Here is a 24,934-nt window from a genome sequence, read left to right as displayed (position 1 = left end):
TTTGACTAACCAGACTGTCATACAATATGTGTAAAAAAAAAAAAAACAAAAAAAACAATAGCAGGCTTTAAGAAAGTGTATAAAGTGCGTCATTCGCTTCAGTCATCTTCAGGGTGCACTTCTCTGTCAACACCGACAGAGGGAGACTGTCATCACTTCATCTCAACAAGTATGGCGGCGTACAGAAGGAAATTGTTCGCTGCTGGACTGAGGTTGTATTATGTTTTTAGCTGTCTCGTTCTTGAAGATTGTTTAATTTCATGAAACGTAGCTGTAGTGTATTTGTGGTTTCTGTACATTCATAAATAGGCCTAATGGAACAGTAGTTGCCGTTACATAAACATATGTAGTGTAAATTCGATCAGATGTTTTGGCAAGTGTAGTAGATTGCTGCCTATATTTCTTATTTTAACTTTATAAGATTTTTTATTTAATAGCCTACTTTCCGTTTCGTTTGAGCCTCGTGTGTTCAAACTGTCTTGTATAGTGTTGTCCTTGAACTGAGTGCCTGAATTATGCATCTTCAATTGTTCCTGGCATGAACTTTGTTTGTCATTATGTTTTGTGTAGCTGTGCTGCTTCCTTGATGAACAGAAGCTCCTGTCAGAGCAGTCGCAGACTGGCTGTGCTGCCCACACTCATCAGGAAGAACTGGAAGACGCTGAGTGTCACAGGTGCTCTGTGTGCTGTTCCTTTCATCCAGGTCTGCACCATCACAATGTGACTGGAATATGGACTGTTTGATTGCTATAGCTGCTAATATTTAATAAACAAGTACAGAGTTCAAAAGATAGCATCATTTCTGATAGAGGCTATAATTCACTATCGATTTATTAATGGTGGCCTATGAAGGCGAAGGCTTATCTCATGTATATTAATTAGATGGCATGACTGAACGGCTAGGAAGATGACCTAGTATTGTCAACACATTTAATTAAGCTGTCTTCACTAAATAGTCTGCCATTAAACCTCTTTAGTGTTATTTTCTACTGAACTGGCATCTTAACAACTCTTTTCTCTTTGTCTTGTTTAGAAACCAGAAAATCTGTCTCATGAAGATCTGGTACGGAGAGCGTCGTCTCTGGTCACTGACAGTACTAATACTTTTGTCTCACAAACTACTTTAGCGCTGCTCGACTCCCTCTCAGGCTATGTTAAGGTAATCCCAACTATTTGAACACGGGATTGATGCTTTAATTTTCACGATTAAAAAAAGTTTGCAAAAACAACATCCAAAATTCTTGTCTTCTCTAGGCTATAAACAGTCTCGTGACGTTACACAAGCGCTATGTGGATTCTATCAGCAAACTTTCTCCTGCGGAGGAGAATGCTATCTGGCAGGTCATCCTTGGTCAGCGTCAGGAGGTAATGATTTGGGAAAATGCAGGGAGTTTATGTTCACAAGCTTTCAAATTAGAGTTATCCTTGACAGTATTTAAAGGGTTAGTTCACCCAAAAATGAAAATTATATCAATTACTCACCCTCATGTCGTTCGACACCCGTAAGACCTTCATTCATCTTCAGAACACAAATTAAGATATTTTTGATGAAATCCGATGGCTCGGTGAGGCCTGCGTCGGCAGCAAAAACACTCCATTTTTCAATGCCCAGAAAGCTACTATAGGCATATTTAAAACAGTTCATGTGACTACACTGGTACAACTTTAATATTATAAAGTGACGAGAATAATTTTTGTGTGGCAAAAACAAAATAACGACTTTATTCAACAATATCTAGTGATGGTTAATTTCAAAACCCTGCTTCATGAAGCTTCGAAGCTTTACAAATCTTTTGTTTCGAATCAGTGGTTCGGAGCGCGTGCCAAAGTCACGCCCCCCAGTGGTGAACCATTAAAATTTTGAAATATTTATGACATAGCAAATCCTTGTTTACTGAAATCATGTGACTTTGGCAGTTTGATACAAGCTCCAAACCACTGATTCGAAACAAATGATTCATAAAGCTTCAAAGCTTCATGAAGCAGTGCTTTGAAATCACCCATCACTAGATATTGTGGAATAAAGTCGCTGTTTTGTTATTTTTGGCGCACAAAAAGTATTCTCGTCGCTTTATAATATTAAAGTTGTACCACTGTAGTCACATGAACAGTTTTAAATATGTCTTTAGTAGCTTTCTGGGCCTTGAAAAAGGGAGTGTTATTGCTGACGATGCAGGCCTCACTGAGCCATCGGATTTGATCAAAAATATCTTAATTTGTGTTCCGAAGATGAATGAAGGTCTTACGGGTGTCGAACGACATGAGGGTGAGTAATTAATGACAGAATTTTCGTTTTTGGGTGAACTAACCCTTTAGTTGTGTAGTTGTGTTTTTCTGACATTATGGTATAATACATTATTAATATAACTTCTCTTTTTAATGAAATTATTGCATTTTCAACAAGGTAATTGACAAGAGAAAGGATTACAAACAATTTGAATCCTGCTGGATGACTGCCGTCAATCTCTCAAAGCTGGCAGCAGATGCAGCCTTCAATGCAGGTAGGGCTCATTTTCTTTAGTAGGTGTTTAAAGGATTAGTTCTCTAAAAAATGAAAATTCTGTCATGAATTACTCACCTTCATGTCGTTCCAAACCCGCAAGACTCGTCCATCCTCGGAGCACAAATAAAGATCTTTTTTAATGAAATCTGAGAGGATTCTGTTCCTCCATTGACAGCCTACACAACTACCACTTTCAAGCCCCAGAAAGTAGTAAAAACATCATAAAAGTGATCCACATGACTCCAGTGGTTTACCATCAATTTTATGAAGTGACACAAAAGCTTTGTTTGTGCAAATAAACATAATTTACCACTCTATTTACATAATAATGATCTTCAACGAGAGCACCGAGACACAGACGTTGTTGCTTGAACACGCATTGGAAATCTTAATTTGTGTGCCAAAGATGAACGAATGTCTTACGGGTTTGGAATGACATAATGGTGAATAATTAATGACAGAATTGTTGTTTTTTTGGGTGAACTAACCCTTTAAGATTATTAAGTTAACACTGTTTAACAGAATTTTTTTTTTTATTTCATTTAACAATTCTTTATGAACATCAGGATATTTGGTTAATATTTAAATGAATAAAAAAAATAAAACATATATTATATACACTACTTTTCAGAAGTTAGGGGTCAGTAAGATTTTTATGTTTTTGAAAAGTCTCACATGCTAAAAAATGGTAACCTTATTGATAACATCTTAACGGGTTGTATTCAAGTAAAAAATATTATGTAATATTGCTGAATCAACCTAAATGCATAAATTTATACCAACAAAATTAAAGTAAAAAACTGTTCTCTAAGATAACAATTGCATGTTAGCACTTTTTACAGTGTTAGACTGCACTTATTTGATTAAAATATACAGTAAAAACAGTAATATTATGAAATATTATTATAATTATAACTTTAAATACAAATAAACTGTTAACTACTTTGAAATAAGTATGATTTAGTTCAGTGCTTCTCAAAGCTGTCCTGGGGACCACTGCAAATTTTGGATGTCTCCCTCATCAGACACACCCAATTCAAGTCTTGTGGTACATCTGAAATTGCACACTGTCTGTGCAAGTACTACATTTCAATTTGAACTTACTTCGCGACCGTTAAAGTATGTCCTATACAGTATGAACAATGTACGACATCCGCCATATTGTTATTGTCACGTGACCCACCAGCGTCAGTTGCGTCGGTTAACTGCCATTCATAAATCCTCTCATGTGGCCTCATGGGATAGTAAAGTGTTCGTCAAATGCACACTTCAGAATCTCAGCAGAAGTAGTAGGTCATCTTGGTCCTTTTCACCTACTGTTTTTCGAATACTATGTGTTCGGACATACTACTCTGACGACGTACTGTTTTTTGCGTTGGGAAGTATTTGATTTCGGACACAGTGATGCAGTCTGTGCTGATGAGTTGAATCAGGTGTGTTAGATGAGGGAGACAAACAAAATGTCCAGTGATGCAGGGGGACGGGTTTGAGAAGCATTGACCTATCCAAATACCTAGACTTGCGGTCTTTACACTTGACCACTTATCTACTTCTATGACATATTTCCTGTATTTGCCCCAAGTGTTCAAGTAGGCGTGAAGAGCCTTCAATTTTACAGAGCTTTATTATTTTCAATACTTTGCATCTTAAAATAAACGTATAAATGTCTGTCAGTAGTCGCTATCTTACTATAAGAAGACAATGTTAAAAAACTGCAAGTGTGGGTATTTGGACGGAGCAGTGTAGAGACTCATTTACATTTGGCACTTACTGCCACTTGGTGGTCATTTGTTGGATTGCGCTTTTAGCCACACATTGTAATAGCCTAACCCTGTTTGTCCTCTACAGGGGCTGACCAAGCTTCTGTGACGGCACAGAGCAGTCTACAGGTCGCACAGTCCCAGGTGGAACATTTTCAACAGCTGATGCAGGAGGCTGAGAGAGAACTCAAAGACTCTAAAGCTGAGAACAGCGAGAGGCTTCAAAACCACAGCACTGGAGTGGAGGATGAGGACATCCCAGATGCATATCTACGAGAGGACTAGTCAAATCAAGACCTTTAGCACAGCTTTAAAGTATCTTGATACAAAGACCCCTACCACTACTGAAGCACAGATTTGAATTTGAATTTGATTAATACTCCCATCTGCAAGTTATTTATTTGTGTGTGGCAAAGGACAAATGCTGTGAAATGAGCTCAAATCTGTGATGCAGCCAGGACAATTTATATAAATGAATATAAGTATTAAATACAAAACTATCAGGGTAAGAAATGGGACTTGATAGATAAAGACTTACTTTCCAGGTCAGGTGCTTCACATTTGTTAGTAATTGATAAGTGCAATTACAGTTTAATTACATGGATTTAAATTTAAACTACTTTTAGATTTTAAAACAGTTGTTTCATAAATGTTCTTTTTACTGTATGCACAATATGTGTGATCTATAATTACAGTCAGATGCTACCCTTGTAATTTCTTCTTCTTAAAATAAACAATGGAAATCATTTGTTTTGATGATAATTTCTGTCTGTATGTTTCTTCTGTGGATTTTTTTTTTTTTTTTTCCCTGTTGCAATTAATTTATAATGGAACTACATTATTATTTAAAAAAATCAGATGTTTTATTTCAAACAATTTCCTTTTCATTTTGTCATTCTGTGTTCCTCTCAGTCATCCTGATAAAGAGTCTATATCACTATATTATGCGCTAATACTTTTTTAACCATCTATTAAAATGTCATTTGTAAAAACCTCCCTTCTAGACTTGAATTTGTATTATCACTAAAATATATTCACTTCTGTCTCTTGTTTGTCCCCTTAATTTTCTTTTGCCATTCTCAACAACAACCTATCATCTATGTCTGCCTCACATTTATCTCCACCTGTTGTTTCCAGTGCTGTGGGCTGAAGGGCTCATTACCAGCACATCCATCATGGCAGTAGAGATGTTGTCTTCCTTTTGTGCCGTTTAGAGTTTTCTCTTTTCACATCACTTTTTCAGTCAGCTCCCCAGAGCCAAAGTCATATGTCATTCCTTTGTCCTTTCTGATCTTAATCCAAACAGATTGATTTATTGTTTGAATCATGGCATATCTTCATAATGCTGTAAAAAAAAAAAAAAAAAAAAAAAATCTATTTTAGGAAAGGTTATTTAATGTTACTCAAATGGTTCGGTCTTTTAAGTAGTGTTTGTGAGATGAGGTTTTAATGACCATTTTAGATTCATTGTTGATAAAAAAAAAACATTTTAGATTCATTGTTGTTGATAAATAGAGTGAGAATATGTTGACGAATAGGTCGTGCATCAAATATCTGTAGGAACGAGGCCACACGTGCTTCGTGGACACAAATATAACGAAATTGTTGTGGACATGTTTTTTTTTTTTTTTTTCTCTTTGTTTTGTTATTTTATTTGGTTTCAACATTTAGATTTACGGTCTGACTAAAAAAAATGTGTGTGTGTGTGTGTGTGTGTTATATGTCTGGTTTGCTTGGACATTGCTTGGATAAAAAAAAAAAATGTCTCTTTTTGATCAGAGAGTAACCAGAAGGAGGCGATATAGGACAATTTATAGTTGACATGGTCTTCTCGTCTTAATGGAAGTAACAATGTGGCATTTAGTGGTGTTAATCTCATATTTGTTCCAGTCAATTGATTGATTGATTGATTGATTTAAAAATATTGAAGAACTTTGGGAAACAACTTTTCATATTCAATATCTCATGTATTTTAAGACAATTCCTTCTGCTATTAATTTATGAACACTGTACTTCTTAGAGCTAAAATTTTAGTTCACGCTTAGAAAATTACTAGTTAGTAGATTGATAGATTACAAATAGGCCAAAAGAGAAAGGTCAAGACTCACTTATGATAAAAAAAAATCTAAATCACTATTATACTTATACTTTTTAACCATCTATTTAGTTTGTGAAGTCTGACCTAAATTTGCAATATTACTAAAGTATATTAAAAATTGAAAATGTACTAAATTTGTAGATATGAGTAATATATTACAAAAGTACTGAAAGGTCAAAAGTGAAAGTGACATGTGAAGGCCAAGTATGATAACCCATTCTCAGAATTTGTTCTCTGCATTTAACCCATCCAAGTTAGTGCACACACATTAGGAGCAGTGAGTAGTAAACACACACACACACACAAACACACCCGGAGCAGTGGGCTGCCATTTTTGTTGTGGCGCCCAGGGGTTGTGCCTCGCTCAAGGACACATCAGTCATTTCCTGCCAGAATTGAGAATCAAACCCACAACCTTCCGGTAACCAATCTGACTCTCTAACCATTAGGCCATGACTGCCACAAAGTGAAAAGCCATAACTAGTTTTACAGAGCAAATATGATGACCCATAAAGACCACAGCTGGAACACTTTCTGAAGTGTTTTCTTTATAAAAGCAATTTAAACAACAATAAAAAAAATGAACTAAACTAAAAACGAGCATTTATTATGTTTGTTTAGCTATTCTGGACAATGTGGAAAAGCCTGGTTCCAGCATCAAAAACAATGTGGTATTTATAGTGTATTCTTTACCAAACATTGGTCAAAGTGACATGAAGACAATAGAAGAGTCAAAAACACTGTTCCTTCCAAGTCGTCATTCCAAACGACATTTTCATGGGAAACAGCTTACTAAATGGTCGAAGTAAACTCTGCCACGGTTTATGTTTGGTTTGGTTTTATCCAATCAATGTCTGCCCTCTGCGACCATTGTAATGGAAATTCATCTATGACTACATGGATTTGGGCACTGGATCCCACTTTAGGACTTCACTAACATGCCAGTGTTGAGTGAAGACTGAAGTAATTTAGGATTTGCTTACTAATCAAAGAAAAACCCATAGTCGGCCCAGACAGCAAACGTTTCGTTTTTGATCTTGCGCTCTGTATTTATAAAATAAAAGACTTGTTTATTGAATCCAAAATAAAAGAATGAGAATAAAAAGAATACTTCACATTGAGTGATGAGGTTGAACACAAATATGAGACTGAGAGCATGAATGAAAACAAATGGATAAACAGCTCCTCGATCCTTCCAGCCGGCATTAGACACCCTTCATTCCCTGCAACTCTTCTGTGCATAAGTGCTGGTTACTGGCATGCTTTATGATGAAATTAGGCACATGATTTATTTTCAGAAGGGTGCTGTTCTATGTTACTTGTCTAGGAAATGTTTAAAACTGCAGCTTATGAAATACTGTAGTGTATTTACTTGAATAAACTATAGTGTGCTCTGCAATGAGGGAGTTAAGTCAGGACTTGTTGGTACAAAAGAGAGTGCACCAAGCCTCCTCTTTTAAGGGTCCTTGAGGACTCATGCAACATTCCTGGGGCAGGCAACACCCTCGATGTGCTTCCCGGGTTTTAAGAACACAAGAGTGAAAAATATATTTTTCAAGGGGTAAAATATACTAAACATTAAAGAGTTTAGAAAAATCTTTCAGGCACGTAATACTTGATAAATGGCAAAACACTTTACAGAGTTTGAAACGACAGGTTTGAGCAATTACATCTCAAGTGTTTTAAAGTATGCCCATTTGTTCTGGTTCCAGGACAACCTCTGGAGCAAGATGAAGACTCGATCAACTACATTATCACTTGAGTTCAGGATACATTACCATTTGAATGTTACCATGGCATCACACCATTAGAGACACAAAAAGCCTCTTTGAGGGAAGCTTGCCTAGTAACAGGTTTAAAGGCTTTTGTTGCTATCTAATGAAAATATCTGTAAATTAGACACTTTTTTTTCTTAATTAGGCTATTTTTTTTTCCATGACACTGTTTTTTTGCTTACTTTTTATTCATAGAATGGCCGAGTCAAAGGTCATAAGTAGTGTTGCAAATAAGAATATCTCTAAATTAGATACAATGATGGCTATTCTTGTGGTTCTATGATGTTTATATCCATCTTGAAATTTAATTAAGTCATAAAACAAAAATATAGATAATATGTATATACATACATACACACACACACACACACACATTGATACATTCAATAGTTCACACTTATAGCCACTTACATAGACTCCGAGCTCAGAATTTGGCCCAAACCTAGAATACTCCCCCCATCCCTTGCTGGGATAGGAATAATCGAGAGTGAGGAGCTGGGGTGGAGGTGGGATGCTGGAAAACTGTTGTTGAACCCAAGTAAGTCGTCTCCATATATGTCACCTCTCGCGCTGATTTGTTAGATTATCTGAACGTGCTCCTCCCGAACTTTGTTAATAAAACATTACTTTTTAAAATCTTTCTAAATAAGGCTATTTATCATGACTCTCTGATGTTTATATCCATCTTAATGTCATAAAAAATATAAATATACAGATCTGACATACATATCTGATTAGCCAAAACATAATGACCACTCAGGTGAAGCAAAAAAAAGTCACATGTCAAGTTCTGAGTAGATTAGATGATTAGTGAACAATCAGTTCTTGTAGTCAATGTGTTGGATGCAGTAGAAATGGGCAAGAGCAATGACCTGAGAGACTTTGGCAAGGGCCAAACTGATATGGTCCAACGACTGGGTCAGAGCTCTGAAAGGTCAGTGGTGGTGAGAACCTGTAGACAGTGGTCCAAGGAGCAGCAAACCCTTAAATCATTGACGGCGTTGGGCGTCCAAGACTTATTGATGCACAAGGGCAACAAAAGGCTATCCAGTCTGGTCAGAACCGACCACAGAAAATCATAGAAAATTTTAATGATGATTATGGGAGGAATGTGTCAACACTCAGTACATATTATATGGGACTGCATAGCCGTAGACCAATCACAGTGCCTATGATGACCCCTGTCCAATGGGCGTGAAAGTCGGAACTGGACCTGTAGGAGTGGAAGAAGATCGCCTGGTCCGATGAGTCTCGTTTTCTTTTACATCATATGTACATATGCGCCATTTACCTGTAGAAGTGATGGCACCAGGATGCACTGTGGGATGACGACAGCAGGCAGAGGGAGTGTGATGCTCTGTGCGATGTTTTGCTTGAAATCTCTGGGTCCGGCCATTCATGTGGACATGAACTTGACACGTGCCACCTTTGCAAACTAGGCACACCCCTTCAATGCAATGATATTCCCTGGTGGAAGTGGCCTCTTTCAGCAGGAGTTTGCACCCTGCACAAATTGTTCAGGAATGGTTTGAGCAACTCAAGGTGTTGAACTCCCCAGATCTCAATCTGATTGAGTATCTGTGGGATGTGCTGGGCCAACAATTTTGATCCATGGTGGCTCCATCTCTCAACCTACAGGACTTGAAGGATTTGCTGCTAATGTCTTGGTGGCAGATACCACAGGAAACCTTTAGGAGTCTTGTAGAGTCCATGTCTTGGCGGGTCAGAGCTGTTTGGTGGCACACGGATGACCAACCGAGTATTAGGCCGGTGGTCATAATGTTTTGGCGTACACACACACACACACACACACACACACATTAATACATTCTTACTTAGAACTTTTTCTAAGTAAGGCTATTTATTGCTCTAAACAAGGCTATGTTTATATCTTCATCTAAATTCCATAAACTACAGATAAATCTGCAACACAAGACTTTAATTTGATCAAAAAGCTCTAAAAGGATCTCTATACTGTAGTCAGACCCTGCCTTGCTCATCCTACATTTTTACTTTAATACAGAGACAAACATCCAGCCAGAGAGAAAAAAATTAAACTTTATCGATCCCCTGTCACACATTAGAAAGAACTGTGGGATATACATCAGAATTAAGGTTTTCAGCATCATAAAGTTGTCAGTCAACCGGTGAGTAAGTTCTTCTTATATTTTTTAATCACTTGGAGTACCTCATAAATAGTCCCTCTCTCACTGCCAGGTGAGACCGTGTGCCCAGTTTTCCTTCAACGTTTTTCTCCTTTTCCAAATTAAGAAATGGTGAAAGAATGAGTTAGCAGGAAAATTTGCTTTTAGAATAATTCTAGTCCAAACAGTAAGGTGAAACACTGGCACACATTACAGCAGATGAAGAAAACATTCAATAAAGATGTTCATAAATATCCGGAGTGTCCACGGAACATTATTTTCCAGTAGGCAATCCCTCACATTGAAAAACTAAACTCACCTGCATCTAACAAGAGAGAGGATTCATTGCTTCGTTCATGGATTGGCTTTGAAAATAAACAAAGTCAACAAACAACAAAAAAAGGGATTTAGGGTTTAGCTGGAGGAACGATAATGATGGGCAAGAATCTTTGTAAACCAAACCTTCTGGGTGCAGATGGACAAAACCTCTGCTGAACGGATGGAGTTTCTCAGTGAGATTGTTGACGAGGAGAGGTTTGGTTCATTTAGGCTGTTGAAAGAGACAGATCCTCAAGGAACGAGGCTCACTGCTCAGTACAGAGGGGTTGTGGGAGAGTCTGGGGATCTCTGTCTTTGATGTACTGTTTTCATGGAGGAGAAATCAGTAACAGAGTTGATGGGGCATTGCTACTCCTGGGAAATCGTTTAGACAACTTTATAAAGGGCAAATCTACTGTAATGACACTCTCTTTTATTTTTTTAGCTATTTTCTTGCATGCTGTGATCAACAATGCCCTGGAGAAAAGAAAATAATTTCTCTGTACAATAAATCAAAGTAACAGTAGGGGGAACGGGGTGGCATAACTTCACTTCTTTCTTTGCTCTCCAGCTTCTACCATTTAAATAAATGGCTGAGCTAAAGCTTATCCTGGTTGGATTGAGACAAGACAGAAAGTCAACAAATTGCTGATCTGGCATAAATGGGGTGGAGCTATTAGCCGCCCAGTGCATTTATTGTTTGGTAGGATTAGCTCGTTAATTTCTATATGTCCCAATTAGACTCAGACCAAGAGGTAACAGCAATGGGGTGAGGGGTTTTCTTATGGCTTTGAGGCAAGAAAAGCACAGATTGGAGATGAAAACTTAAAAGGGGGGTCTGAATGGATTAGCAGGGGGTACAGGGGATTAAGTCTGAAGCTAACAGAAAATTAACGCCTATTTGTGGGACTGCACCTTCTACTAAGTAATAGAAGTGTAAAGTAGAAATCCTTTTGAGTTTCTATTTTAAAGCCAAAATACACAAGATTTGAATTAGGATTAAATTAGTCCAAATTCCTTTAGATTTGTGGGTTACACTTAATTTTAAGGTGTCATTGTTACAGTGTAATTATATATTTACGTACAGAGTAATATTAATTAACAATATGTACTTACTATAGGTTTAGGGTAGGATACGGGTTTGGTTGAGGGTTAGTAGCATGTAATTATGCATAATTTACTATTATTATGGTAAGTGCATGTAACATATGTAACAAGGACACTGCAAATAAAGTGTTAACAGTGTAACAGAAAAGTTAAGAAACTTTACAAATTTGATGGAGCGCAGCCAGTTGGTGGTGCAATAAAAAATACACTTTAAAATGGCTTTATATGATCATTGTTAGGTCTATGACTGGATTGGTTTTTCGTATGCATTGAATATATTTGACACGGGCTGAATTCAGAATAGAATAGCCTACTAGAATACTAATGTAGAGTAGTAGGGTGGTACACCATTCTGAATTCAGGCTTTTGGCAATATATGAGGAAAATAAATGTCGGCATTAAATCAAAATTAATTTTATAATTACTAGTCTTGTGGTAAACAATTCATCTGTGCAAGTTAATCCACACACAAAAAGTATTGTCTTTGTAATCTTTACTCAAAATCTGAAAATGTACTTCCCCTCTGGAATGGCCTTCCTTCTCTCATGACGTCATTTTGATGGCTTAGGTAGAACATCCCCTCCAACTGTCAGTCTGCTGCGAGCTTTGACAATGAGCTGAATGGAGAAGAAAAAATTTTCATTAACTGGAACATTGAGAAATAATATTTCAAAGTGATTTCCATCACTTTGACAGACAATAAATATTGTAATTACCTGCTTTAGAAACATTCCAGTAAACACTGCTAATGGGGATAAGAAGTGAAAAGGGCAGACAATTACATTTTAAAGCATCTATGTGAAAACAAACCTGGAGAGAGATGTGAGGATTCTGATGATGAGATGATGAGAGATTCTTAGTGCATTCCAGTGAATTATTCATAGGATATTGTAAATTAAATCAGGAGAACAGACCACAAATGCACATATGTCTTTTTCATACTGTTACAGAGGAATACAAAGGGGAAAAAAAGTTAACTGAAAAGTGCGTGTGCCATAGATATTCTTCTTTTTGGCTCCCATGTCACATTAAAATACCAAATGTTACGTTACTCTCCTGACGTCTGAAAATAGTATGTGAAGAGAATTTACAGCTCATTCAGTCAAACTGATGGAGAAGGATTATTTGTAGCGCAACATTATGTTTTAAAATGATTTGTTTCAGTCTTTTTGAGTTGAACTTACCCAAACCAGTAGTGCCTCACTACTGGTATATTTATGAAAAACAGCAGAACTGAGATCTTTCTGACATTATTTTTTAATATTAATTAAAGTACATTATGATAAATACTTAACTATATTCAGTTTTACTTGTAAAATATGTCACAATACTGAAGTAAAATAGCAACTTCCGGTTCATGCAGACTTTAAGCATATTAAAAATATGACCACTATCAGCCAATCAGTAGCTGAATGTCGCTAAACTCAAAGTGCATATGATGAAACGGAAGTAATAACAGATTTTTTCTTCTTTATTGTGATGTGCATCTGAATGTAACAGATTGCTGAAAAAGAAAAAATGTTGCCAAGGACTTTGTTTTATTCACCAGTTTTTGATTGGATGTTGAGATATGGGCATTACAATAAAAAATGGAGGCAAAATAATGCAAACTTGCAAATTATTGGACTGGCAAAGGTCACCAGAGAGAGGTCTGTCATTTCAATGCCAGAAGATCAAGTTGGTATTTTGTTTAAAAATTAAGAGGTCAAGAAAAAATTAAACAAAGAAACATGGATATATTAAGATTAAAAACATGTAAAAAAAATAAAATAGGGTGAATTTTCATTTCATACTAACTTTATCTACCGGCTTGCATACATTTTACATCCCAACTGGACAGAAAATGCCGCTATATGGTCTAACAGTGACAACATGGAAATACATGTTTCACAGCTTAGTTACACAGCAAATATAATCAATGTGCAAGAATTTGTGTTAATCTTGGTCAAACAAAACTGTTACTGTTTTAAAATATTAAAGGGATAGTTCACCGGAAAAAAAAAAGAAAATTCTGTCATCATTTACTCCCTCTAAAGGTGTTCCAAACCTGTATACATTTCTTTGTTCTGCTGAACACAAAGGAAGATATTTGGAAGAATGTTTGCATCCAAGCAGATCTTGCGAGTTTATATCTTGCAATTCTGGGAAAAGAAGTCAGAATTGCTGAATGTAACAGTCAGAGTTGTGATTTTATATATATATATATATATATATATATATATATATATATATATATATATATATATATTTATTTTATTTTTTTATTTTTTTAATAGGTATAAATAAACTTGATGACCATCCACTTTTGACAACATCTTGTTTTGCAAATAATGCTTTGCATGGACTGCGCTTCAGGTGAGACACACACCCCCATAACGGAGAGGCAGAGTGGTACGGTCCAGACTCAGCCTTTTCCCTATGGAGTTGTTGCTGAGGAGCTTTCAGAGTTTCGGGGAGAACGAGAGAAGCGAGAGCACGGGCGGCGATATGGCGCTGACAATGACTGCCCATTATCTCAGGAATAACCCGATTCACCCGGGACTGAATTTTAGAGTCCTGCTCATGCTGTCGTTTGTGTCAGGTAGGTTTGATCATGCCTCATTTGCTGTGTCGTGAGAGCGCATGCCCTTGGCAAAGTTTGGGGGAATCCAGCGGTCCGTGGAAAGTATTGAGCGCGTGAACATGATGCCTTCCAGGCTCGCGGACAGTCCTTCAAAACGTCACTATGCAACGGCGTTTGTGCCACGAAAAGTTTCTAAAACTTCGTTGTAGACAATTTTATTTTTGATACCTTTTAAAATATTCCCCTGGGAGCTCAATCTTGCCGCCGTAATCATCCAACACCGTTATTTTCCCCTCAAACTAACGTTACGCTGATTCTGTGAACGCAGGAATCTCGCACGAGGACTGAGATTTAGCTGCCATGGAAACATCCGAGCAGAAACTGAGAAACAAACATTCGCTGTGTTTTTATATATAAATAAACATTTCTTTCTAGCCTTAAATCTTTGAAAAAGAAGAGTCGGATACTCGAAGTAACCCCTTGACATTTATGTTGGCAATGGAATGCTAGTTATTGTTTGCCAGCTGGTAATCCATGCCAAATGTTGCGCTCTTTGTTTGTTTGTTTTTTTAGCGTGCAATTGTGGCCGTGGCAGAAAGCGGAGCTCACTGTTATTTGCTTCATCTGTAAAATGGACTGAGCCATGAGTTTGCGACCCAAATCAGATAAGCAATTCCTAGTTTCTAGTAACTTGATCAGAAGTCTTTTATGTAATCTAAAGTGGCATTTCCATAGTTTGGCGCTTATTTGATTTCGCACTTTGCTGTCTAATGACAATAAGAGTGCTGGAAATTCCCATTTAAGCATGATACCCGGTTTCTAGCTGGTCTAAGATGGTGTTTAGCTGGTCATACCTGGTACCGTGTTATAAAACGGCAATTTCAAGATGAATTTTCCTACAGGCACAATGCTCGTTCGACAGATAAACTTATTCTGTCTCTGTCCGGGTGTCTACGAGCACACCTGTCGCGACCGCAGTTGCCTTCTTTTAGCAACGGGCTTCAGCTGTGTTGTATCATTTTGCAGCTGTAGGGGACACATGCAGGCAGAGGTCAGACCACATCACAGCTCTCCGGCTCGTGCACTGTGGGGCGGTATCCATAGTGACCGGTTTGTCTGCAAGAGACAGCGTCCTCGTGCCCGATCGATCACTTACTAACTCATTTACTCAGCGAATTTAATCGTTTGTCGGGCCTTGGGAAGAGCAACCATTGTCGTCTTTGTCTGTGACATGTATTTAAATGTTAAAGTCACCATGAAATCCAAACCATTCTTGTTTTAATGTAATATTGCAGTATTTATTGTAAATGATTTACTCGTGTGCATCATTTTTTAAAATTGTAATCCTTAATTTTTTAATTTAAAATGTCCTCATAATCTTACATCATCTCTTCTCCTATTACGTGTTTACTGCCGTGAGGGCGGGACAACTTGCCACTCACATCACATGACATCTCAGCAATAGTAAACCACAATGATCAATCCCATCCCATTTTTTTCTTCTTCAAGAATCCATTTAACTTTGATATTCATCACAATAGTGTAGAAAAGATCATCACAACTTTGTTTCATGCTGACTTTAAAGTAAATATTTGGACTGAGGTGGGATTTTAAAGCTTTACTTGTCTGCTTTTATGTACCAATGTAGTCGTTTGCACTTTTATTGGTCTAAAAGCAAAGGTTGTGACAGTGTTTTGTGATTTAGAAACATTTATCCTGTTCATCGTAAAGAGGCAAATGTCAGGCCAGATGTCTTGCTGACGCTAAAACCCTGTGTCCTGCGGGGTCGGCCACTACGTCTCCTGTCCTCAGGTTTGTCCAGACATGGTGTGGTCGTTAGCTGCACTGCAGTGAGTGATGGCGGCAGGGGAACGAGGAGAGAGAGGAGGAAAGAATAACAGTTAAAATACCACACAGGAGCTGGGGATTAGCCCTGGCATTCCACTCTGTATATCCCTCGCTCCCTCCCTCCCGGTCTTTCTCTACCTCTTTCTCAAACTGCTCTTCGCTCCATCTTATTCATGTCGTCTTAATTGCTTTTCTTTCTCTGTCTCTGTCACCGTGTTCCATTTTTATCCCTGAATCAAATTGGTTGGCTAATAACTTAGACTTTAAATTTTCTCTCAGGCCTTTTTCTTTGTTAAAGGCAGATTTTCTCCACGTGTCTTGATATTTCAGCTGGGTGATATCAGTATCTAGACTTTTTGTATAGATATCATGGTACTTTCTATGAATGTGAATAGGATATACTTTGGTGTCCATTACTGAACATGAGGTACAAAATCCATGTTTTTGTAAAGGACTATTTAATTTCCTAAAGTATTAGCCTATCTAACATAAGATCAACAAGTTTGTATAGTAAGTTTCAAATGCATCAAATGTCAGTAATAACAAAATGTTTGCATCCCACATCAGGGGTCTTGACCTTCCCCAACATATGATATATGAACTGATACTTAGGCCTAATTGATTGTAGTAAAAACTATTTTTTGATGAAAATTTACATCTTACCGAAACCTCCAGAGGTTGCCCAGGTTAAAGTTGTTGTAATGGAAGTAGCCACAGATATTTCCTTCCATAATGTGGCATACATCAGAGTGAAATGGGGGAAAAGTAGGCTGAAGACCTCTTTCAGTTCATCAGTTGTTGATTGGATGGAGGCAGATGTAGAAAAGTGCATGGGTGAATTGTTCACAAGGAAATTTATTAACATGCACATTCAAAAATAGGGTTATTTCCCTTTTTTTCCTGGCCTTAAAGAGATAGTTCACCCAAAAATGAAAATTCTGTCATCATTTACTCACCCTCAGGTTGTCCAAACTTGTATACGTTTTTTTTGTAATGTTGAACACAAAGGAAGATGTTTTAAAGAATGTGGTAAACTGAACCGTTCTGGGGCACCATTGACTTCCATAGTATTTTTTTTCCTACTATAGAAGTCAATGGTGCTCCAAAGCGGCCTGGTTACAAACTTTCTTCAAAATATCTTCCTTTGTGTTCAACAGAACAAAGAACTTTTTACAGGTTTGGAACAACTTGAGGGTGAGTAAATGATGACATAATTTTCATTTTTGGGTGAACTATCCCTTTAAGATCCTCTTTAAAAAAAAAAAAAAAAACACTCCTATTTTGTACATCATTTGAGGAAAGTACCATCAATTTTGTATACATTTCCAACGCTGGATGAGAGTGATGTTTTGTGTTGTTATAATGTTATACATAATGTTATTGTGTTGTGACATGGAAAAACATAATTTTCTATTTTACCCTATTGTGACAGCCAAACCCGTTTTCCACCAATAGGGTGCCGTTGCCCTTTCCACTGCAGAAAATTCAGCACAGTCCTTGGTCCTAGATTCATATTGGTCCTGGATCAGGAACCACTAACATCAGAGGATAATAATATTTGCAGAGTAAAGTATATAAATATATATTTCTTTCACTCTTCTCTTGACTCTCTTCTATATGATCGATAAAAGCACTAAAAGGTGATGTGGGAATTGAAGCATTAGTGCTGTTAAACACAATCCTTTCAACACTCTCAATCTCTGTGTATTTCTCTAGAGCTTAAATCACTGCTACCCAGCCCCCTGAGTGCTCTCTAGTTATCAAGACAGAATTGATAAGGCCGCCAATGTGTCGTCTGGAGCATGATATTATTGATCTTGTAATGATTGTGACATGCAATATGTGAGGTAAAAAAAAAAGTGTACGTCCACGAGACTATTAAAGTATCAATACATTGTACACATTGAGAAGACTTAGCCAAGGTTCTTTATTCATAGTTTATTCATGAATAACCTAAAATACATGCATGTTCTGTGGTAGAGTTGGAGTACAGATTTCTCCACTTTGGCACTACGGGTCACACTGCTTTGGAGCCGGGTTGAATAATGAATGACCTCTTTATTTAGACCCTTTCATCTGTGCTTGTGAGAGCCTGTTGGTGCAGGGCGTACGGTGGAGAGTGAGCTCACCTTCTGTACCGGTTGTCATTCTAATGTCGCCCTTTACTCTCATCCAGAGCTTAATGACCAGATTATTTTACCATTTGGAGTCAGAAATATTTATTTATTTGTTTTTTGTTTTTTACTTTTATTCAGCAAGGACACATTAAACCAGGACCACACTAGGGTTGGGTATCGTTTGAATTTTAACTATTCTGATTCTGCTTCTGCTTATCGATTCCGATTCTTATCAATTCCTAATATGGATTCTGATAAGACAGTTAAAAAAACTTGGATATCATTCACATTTATTAAGTCTTTTTGCAAAACATTTCCTTGTAGCTGAATACTTTGAACAAAAATCATCAGTTTGTGAAGTTCGAATATTGTTTTTACTTGTAGCAAGTACTTTAGTAGCCCACATATGCATGTTGCATCTCTTTACAAAAAGTTTTCTCTTATTGTGCCCTCAAGGATAGGGCATTAGCATAAGTGTCTTTTTTGTCCCTCTATAAACTGTAATATTGTAAGCTGACAATGAACATGGTCTTCAGTCTGGTTGACTCTTTATAGCTTGTGATGTTTTGGGCTAAAGATGAGCTGCACCATCAGAGAATTGTCCCAAACTGGGTATGAAAATGTGCTTTGTGCAGAAAATCAAAAATAGACAGGTTTTTCTGAAATTAAGGATCACCGGGAGATTTAATAGCCAACACAGATCGATTTAAAATTGTGACATTTAAAGAGGAGGTCGATGTGATGTCAGTGCTGTAGAGAATTGCGATTCATTCATCTGTCCCTCTGTTGCAAAAGAGGATTAAGCCCAAGCAATAATGGAGAGGCCAGCTTAGGATGCTATCCGAGAGTGTGTGTGTGTGTGTGTGTTGCGATGGTGCTGTTGTTAACATGAGAGAGAAACAAACAGACAGTCGGTGATCTCTGTGTGCACTTCTCCCCAGTATTAATCTCTGAGATGACCAGCCCAGCTTTTTTCCGGAGCCTGAAGGGCAGCCGAGTTCCAGTGACCTCCTCCTCAAGCAGCTGTCTCTCTGTGGGTGGGGAGATGAGCCTTGTGTCTTCTATGAGCCTGTGGTCTTTGGTTAACACTGACATTTTCACCCCTTATGTAGTTTCTAACTTTGATTACTTTCTGCAGTTGTCAGTGGAGGTTGGTGGTCATGGATATTTGCTGTGCTGCTGGTTATGACTTGGAGTGTGTTATAATTCCAAAAGGATTTTCATTTTCTGCACTGATTTTGTGGGAAATTCTAAGCTTGAATACTCAAATATGGATTTAAACATGATGAAATTTGATGACCAGCTGACCTTCAAAGACCACATTGCTAATATTGCATGATTATGCAGGTTTGCGCTGTAGAACATCAGGAAGATCAGGCCCTTTCTAACTGAGCATGCAACACAGCTTCTCGTTCAGGCCCTTGTCATTTCTTGGCTGGGCTACTGCAATGTTCTTCTGGCTGGACTTCCAACATGTGTAATCAAACCCCTTAAAAATGATCAAGAATGCAGCGGTTTAACTGGTCTACAATTAACCCAAGAGAGGCCATGTCACACTGCTGTTTATCTCTCTGCACTGGCTTTCCGGTTGTGGCTTGCCTACAGGACAGCCACTGGCTTTGCACCTTCCTACCTCCACTCTCTGAGTCTACGTGCTCTCAAGGAACCTCCGGTCTCTAAGTGAGCAGCGCCTCGTGATACCATCACAGAAAGGCACAAAATCAGTCTCAAGGAAGGTTTCGTTCATTGTTCCTTTCTGGTGGAATAATCTACCCAACCCTATCCAGACAGCTGAATCCCTAACCATTTTCAAGAAACAGCTGAAAACTCATCCCTTCCCTGAGCACTTAAAGGATTTGTTCACTTTAAAATGAAAACTACCCCAAGCTTTATATGACTTTCTTCTTTCTGATGAACACAATTGGGGTTATATTAATAAATATCCTGACGCATCCAAGCTTTATAATGGGAGTGAATGGGACCAACGAGTATGAAGCTGAAAAAACGAGATGGTCCTCACTGCAGAACACAAGATCCAAGGGGCGGGGTTGGATCCAACTCTTCCTACTTTCCATAGCCCTAAACCTACCCGACTCCACCCCCTGGCTCTAAACCTACCCATCTCCACCCCCTGGTTCTAGATCCAACTCCTCCCACTTTCCATATACCTTAACCTACCTGACTCCGCCCCTTGGATCTCGAGTGTCCATATACCTTAACCTACCTGACTCCGCCCCTTGGATCTCAAGTGTCCATGTACCTTAACCTATCTGACTCCGCCCTTTGGATCTAGAGTGTCCATATACCTTAACCTACCTGACTCCGCCCCTTGGATCTAGAGTGTCCATATACCTTAACCTACCTGACTCCGCCCCTTGGATCTCGAGTGTCCATATACCTTAACCTACCTGACTCCGCCCCTTGGATCTCGAGTGTCCATATACCTTAACCTACCTGACTCCGCCCCTTGGATCTCGAGTGTCCATATACCTTAACCTACCTGACTCCGCCTCTTGGATCTCGAGTGTCCATATACCTTAACCTACCTGACTCCGCCCCTTGGATCTAGAGTGTCCATATACCTTAACCTACCTGACTCCGCCCCTTGGATCTAGAGTGTCCATATACCTTAACCTACCTGACTCCGCCCCTTGGATCTCGAGTGTCCATATACCTTAACCTACCTGACTCCGCCCCTTGGATCTCGAGTGTCCATATACCTTAACCTACCTGACTCCGCCCCTTGGATCTCGAGTGTCCATATACCTTAACCTACCTGACTCCGCCCCTTGGATCTCGAGTGTTCTGCAGTGAGGGGCTACTGGAAAAAACTGCATCTAACCATTATAAACGTACTCCACATGGCTCCGGGGCGTTAATAAAGGTCTTCTGAAGTGAAGCGTTTGTGTAAGAAAATTATCCATATTTAACAAGTTATAAAGTAAAATATCTAGCTTCAGCCAAAAGTGAACTAATCCTTTAACTGCAGCCAGCTGAATTAAAAAAAAAAAAAGTTTTTTATTCTATTTTATTCACTATTCTTTCACTTATGATCCTCTAACTATTCTTTAATCTTCCCGATTCTAGCTTGTACTATCCTGAATGATGACCGAAACTTTGTATTAATAGCACTTATGTTTATTGCCTGTTGAATTCCTCAATTGTAAGTTGCTTCAGATAAGTGTCTGCTGAATGAATAAAAGTGAATGAAATGTCCTTTTTTTTCTTTTTTTTTTCAACCCAGACGCATTGAAAAAACACACCTTTGGTGCCATTTCTGCAAAATATTACATTGCTTGCAAGTTTCGTGACACTTTCAAAGTGAAATGTGCAGTGAGTGGCACTAAAAGTGTGTTCAGTTTTATCCGAAACGCTGGTTGTTGTATGTATTAAGGCAGTTCAGAAATGGAATATCTGGTGAGTGGTACTAATGAATGCTTTATCATGTTTGAAAATAACATACCACCTACACGCAACACTTCCTATAGCATAACCCATAGTGTTAGCAAATAAAAAAAAATTGCTCTAGCAACCATGTCGGTTTCAACCATGAGCAATTTTATCCAGTGTGACTCGTGTTTCACCGTACTCATGCCCAATCTCTCCGCATTGCAAGTGTACAGGTGAGCTACAAGGCAAAGTTATATAATAGTGTCAGAAAAGCCATACGTACAGAGCTTGTTATATGATGCAACATCAAAATGTATTCATTTTAGAGCCGCACAATTCTGGATAAATTGAGAATCATGATTTTTTTTTTTTTTTTTTTTCATTTAATTTTGGGTGTTTGAACCAAGATCACAATCTTTTAACGATCAATCATGCAGCTCTAATTAGTTTTTTGTATATATTAATGAATTAATATATACATTAATTAAACAATATACTACATTTCAACCTAGTAATGGTTTGCTTTGAGTTACCTCTATACATGATACTTTCCCAGGAGTGACCATTTAAACGCCTTTAAGTCATTTTGTTGCATGATGTTATGACATGGAGAAGGGAAAGCGTGTAGATTTCATACAAAATGTAATCCATCCTGACTTGTTTCTTTGCTTAAGTGCTGTTTTGTTGCCATGGTGTCTTTCTCTCCCACTGTTCCCCACCTCTCTTTTCTTCTAAAAGCTGTTTGATTCTGTATCTTTTATCTCATATTCCATAGTGTTTTCAGAATGATGTATTCTGGCCCAGTTTATGTGCATTTGCTGCATTGTGTGGAGGTTTCAGATATTTTTCAGATCGTCCCGGGACACATGGAAATCCCTGGGGTCTCTCAGAGGGCCCACAGCGCTCCTTACAAAAGGCTGTTTGTATGTGGTGTGTTGTCGCTTCAACCCTCTCTTTGTGTGTGCCTGCAGCCCTGGAAGGTTTTAATGAGAGGCCTGTTAAGTTTATGTATGTGTGTTTGACAGTTTACTCACAGTTTAGACTTCACTTAGTAATGGTGCAGGTTATCATATGGCCACTGGATTGCATTAAAAAACACCCGTGTTGTCTGTGGGACAACCTTGATGTTGTCAATAATATAACCAAAAGGCATCCTGATAGTGACTCTGGAATAAGCTGAATACTTAATGCATTATCCAGTAAGGGACTCACAAGTCTCACAAAAGCATACGTATTTGCTGACATATTCATAATTCTGCTGCTTTTCAAGGCAGTGCAGTGTTTGGTTGAGGTGCATTTAAAGCTTTTTAAGCCTGTTTTAAAATGCCTGGAATGCAGCGGATTAGACTCTGATCTGAGAACTTTCTCCACGCTAACCAGAGTCCTGCTGTAGATTTGACTTGATGCTGAGGTCATTGTCACCCTTTCTGTTCATAAGACTTTGGTGTTGATTATTTTAGGTCGTACCTTTTTGTTACTTTTGGCTCAATAAAAACCAGAGCTTTGTTACGACCTTCTGTTCTGTTTTACTTTTGAATGCAGTGCCTTTTACTTATCAGTGAACTCCAGTCCTTCCTTGTTTTCAGCAAGCCTTCACAGGCACGCTGGGATCGTGAAGTGGTCACTCTTTTCCCATACAAGCGTGTCTAATATCCAGCCTTTCTTATCAGCACTTTTGGGTGTGAACTATGTTTGGCTGACTTGTTCTCTGAAACAACCCTCTTCACTACTTCATGTCATAGTGTCTTGTTTGACATCTTTAGATCTTATTTGGATTGTCATCACAAGTAGAGGGTTTAACTAGTGGTCAGCAGCTATGGGCTTTTTAAATATAAAAGACAAATCCTCTTCTAAAACAAAGATGTTCATTCAATTTTTCATTTCTTTTTTACTCACTTCACTCACTCACTCACTCACTCACTCACTCACTCACTCACTCACTCACTTTAAAGTCCCCCTGTGGTAAATATGTTTGTGATGTTTTTAATATGCTCCAAGACAAACCGTGTACAAATTCATAAGTCAACACCGTGGCTGAGAATTATCTCTTTAAAACTGCAGCGATCTAAAGACAGTTTCAAAAACGCAGTTTGAAATGGCTGGTGTTTCTTATGGTACAAACTACCTTGTAACCAATCACATCAAAGTGACGTTGGGCTTTAGCATATCATTAACTATGACTGCTCTGAAGTGGAGAAGCCAGGTTATCCCAGTATATTTTTCTGTTGATATGAAAAATCGGCTCTATAAATATGTGTGTGTGTATGTGTATGTGTATATGTGTATATGTATATATGTATATATATATATATATATATATATATATATATATATATATATATATATATATATATATATATATATATATATATATATATATATATATATATATATATATATATATATATATATATATATATATACACTTTACTCTAATACACTTGTGATGAGTAATACAATTACTCGATTTGTGTAACACAGTTTGATAACGTAGTCAAGCAAAAGGCTAATCATGTTAATTACTGTTATGTTTTCGACATGGTAAAGAGCCATACCATTGTGCAGCGTTTACCTCAGTGAGTTTGAGCTCTGAGCTCATGCGAGTGAGTGGGGGTGGGGCTAATTAGCATATTCATTGATCTACGTATACTAAATGAAGCAAGGATGTCGAGTTCCAGTCATGCTAGCATCTGAGCCCTGGTGCGCACCAAAAGAGCAGACCGAGACCGCTGAAAAGATGGGTCTTGGCCCGCTTCCAAACTAACTCTAGTGCAGTTCTAATGAAATATGAACGCAACACAGACCAAAGTCATGTAAATGAACTGAAAACAGGACATGATGTCACAAGATGTGACCCTAAAAAAGGACCAAATGCTCAAGCGAACCTGTTTTTTCTCGTCATAGTCGCGATACTGCCCATTACAGTTCAGGCATCAGAACTGCATCTCCTCAGAGCAGATCTTCACTCCTTTACTCAATTTATCAGCTGTTCACGAGTTCTCAGTTGGTCAAAATATCATAATATGTAGGCTACGCACATATAACGAGCTTATTTAGCCCAGCACACAACATTTTTTTGGAATGTTTGGCAAGTTTCGTCACAAAATATATGTGAACATGTCCCTATGCCTTTAGGTTCCGTATTAAAAATGCCAATGTGAACACTAAGCGGACCAGGACTAAATGCTTTTTTTTGTTTTGTTTCGTGTTTTTTATATGTGTGTGTGTGTGTGTGTGTGTGTGTGTGTGTGTGTATATATATATATATATATATATATATATACACACACACTTGTAATGAGTAATACAAT

General features: G+C 37.9%; 2 protein-coding genes across 3 annotated transcripts in view; both read left to right on the top strand.

Annotated features, from left to right (window-relative positions):
• Window positions 1-58: 58 nt before the first annotated feature.
• diablob (diablo, IAP-binding mitochondrial protein b) lies at window positions 59-5,025 on the top strand. Its single transcript, XM_048165933.1, has 6 exons — window positions 59-212; window positions 571-703; window positions 1,034-1,159; window positions 1,255-1,365; window positions 2,405-2,501; window positions 4,352-5,025. Exons 1-6 carry the CDS (start codon window positions 172-174, stop codon window positions 4,546-4,548), a joined length of 705 nt encoding a protein of 234 aa, XP_048021890.1. The 5' UTR covers window positions 59-171; the 3' UTR covers window positions 4,549-5,025.
• A 9,083-nt stretch (window positions 5,026-14,108) lies between these two features.
• The window catches only part of nectin3b (nectin cell adhesion molecule 3b), a 76,329-nt gene continuing 65,503 nt past the window's right edge, over window positions 14,109-24,934 (top strand). For both annotated transcript variants that reach the window (XM_048165609.1, XM_048165608.1), the window contains exon 1: window positions 14,109-14,286. In XM_048165609.1, the coding sequence (XP_048021566.1) occupies window positions 14,124-14,286 (163 nt within the window). In that variant the 5' untranslated portion in view covers window positions 14,109-14,123. The remainder of the gene's footprint in view (window positions 14,287-24,934) is intronic.

The sequence above is a fragment of the Megalobrama amblycephala genome, linkage group LG18 (genome assembly GCF_018812025.1).
Source record: "Megalobrama amblycephala isolate DHTTF-2021 linkage group LG18, ASM1881202v1, whole genome shotgun sequence".
NCBI classification, from domain to species: Eukaryota; Metazoa; Chordata; class Actinopteri; order Cypriniformes; family Xenocyprididae; genus Megalobrama; species Megalobrama amblycephala.
This window is presented reverse-complemented; position numbering and strand designations above follow the sequence as displayed.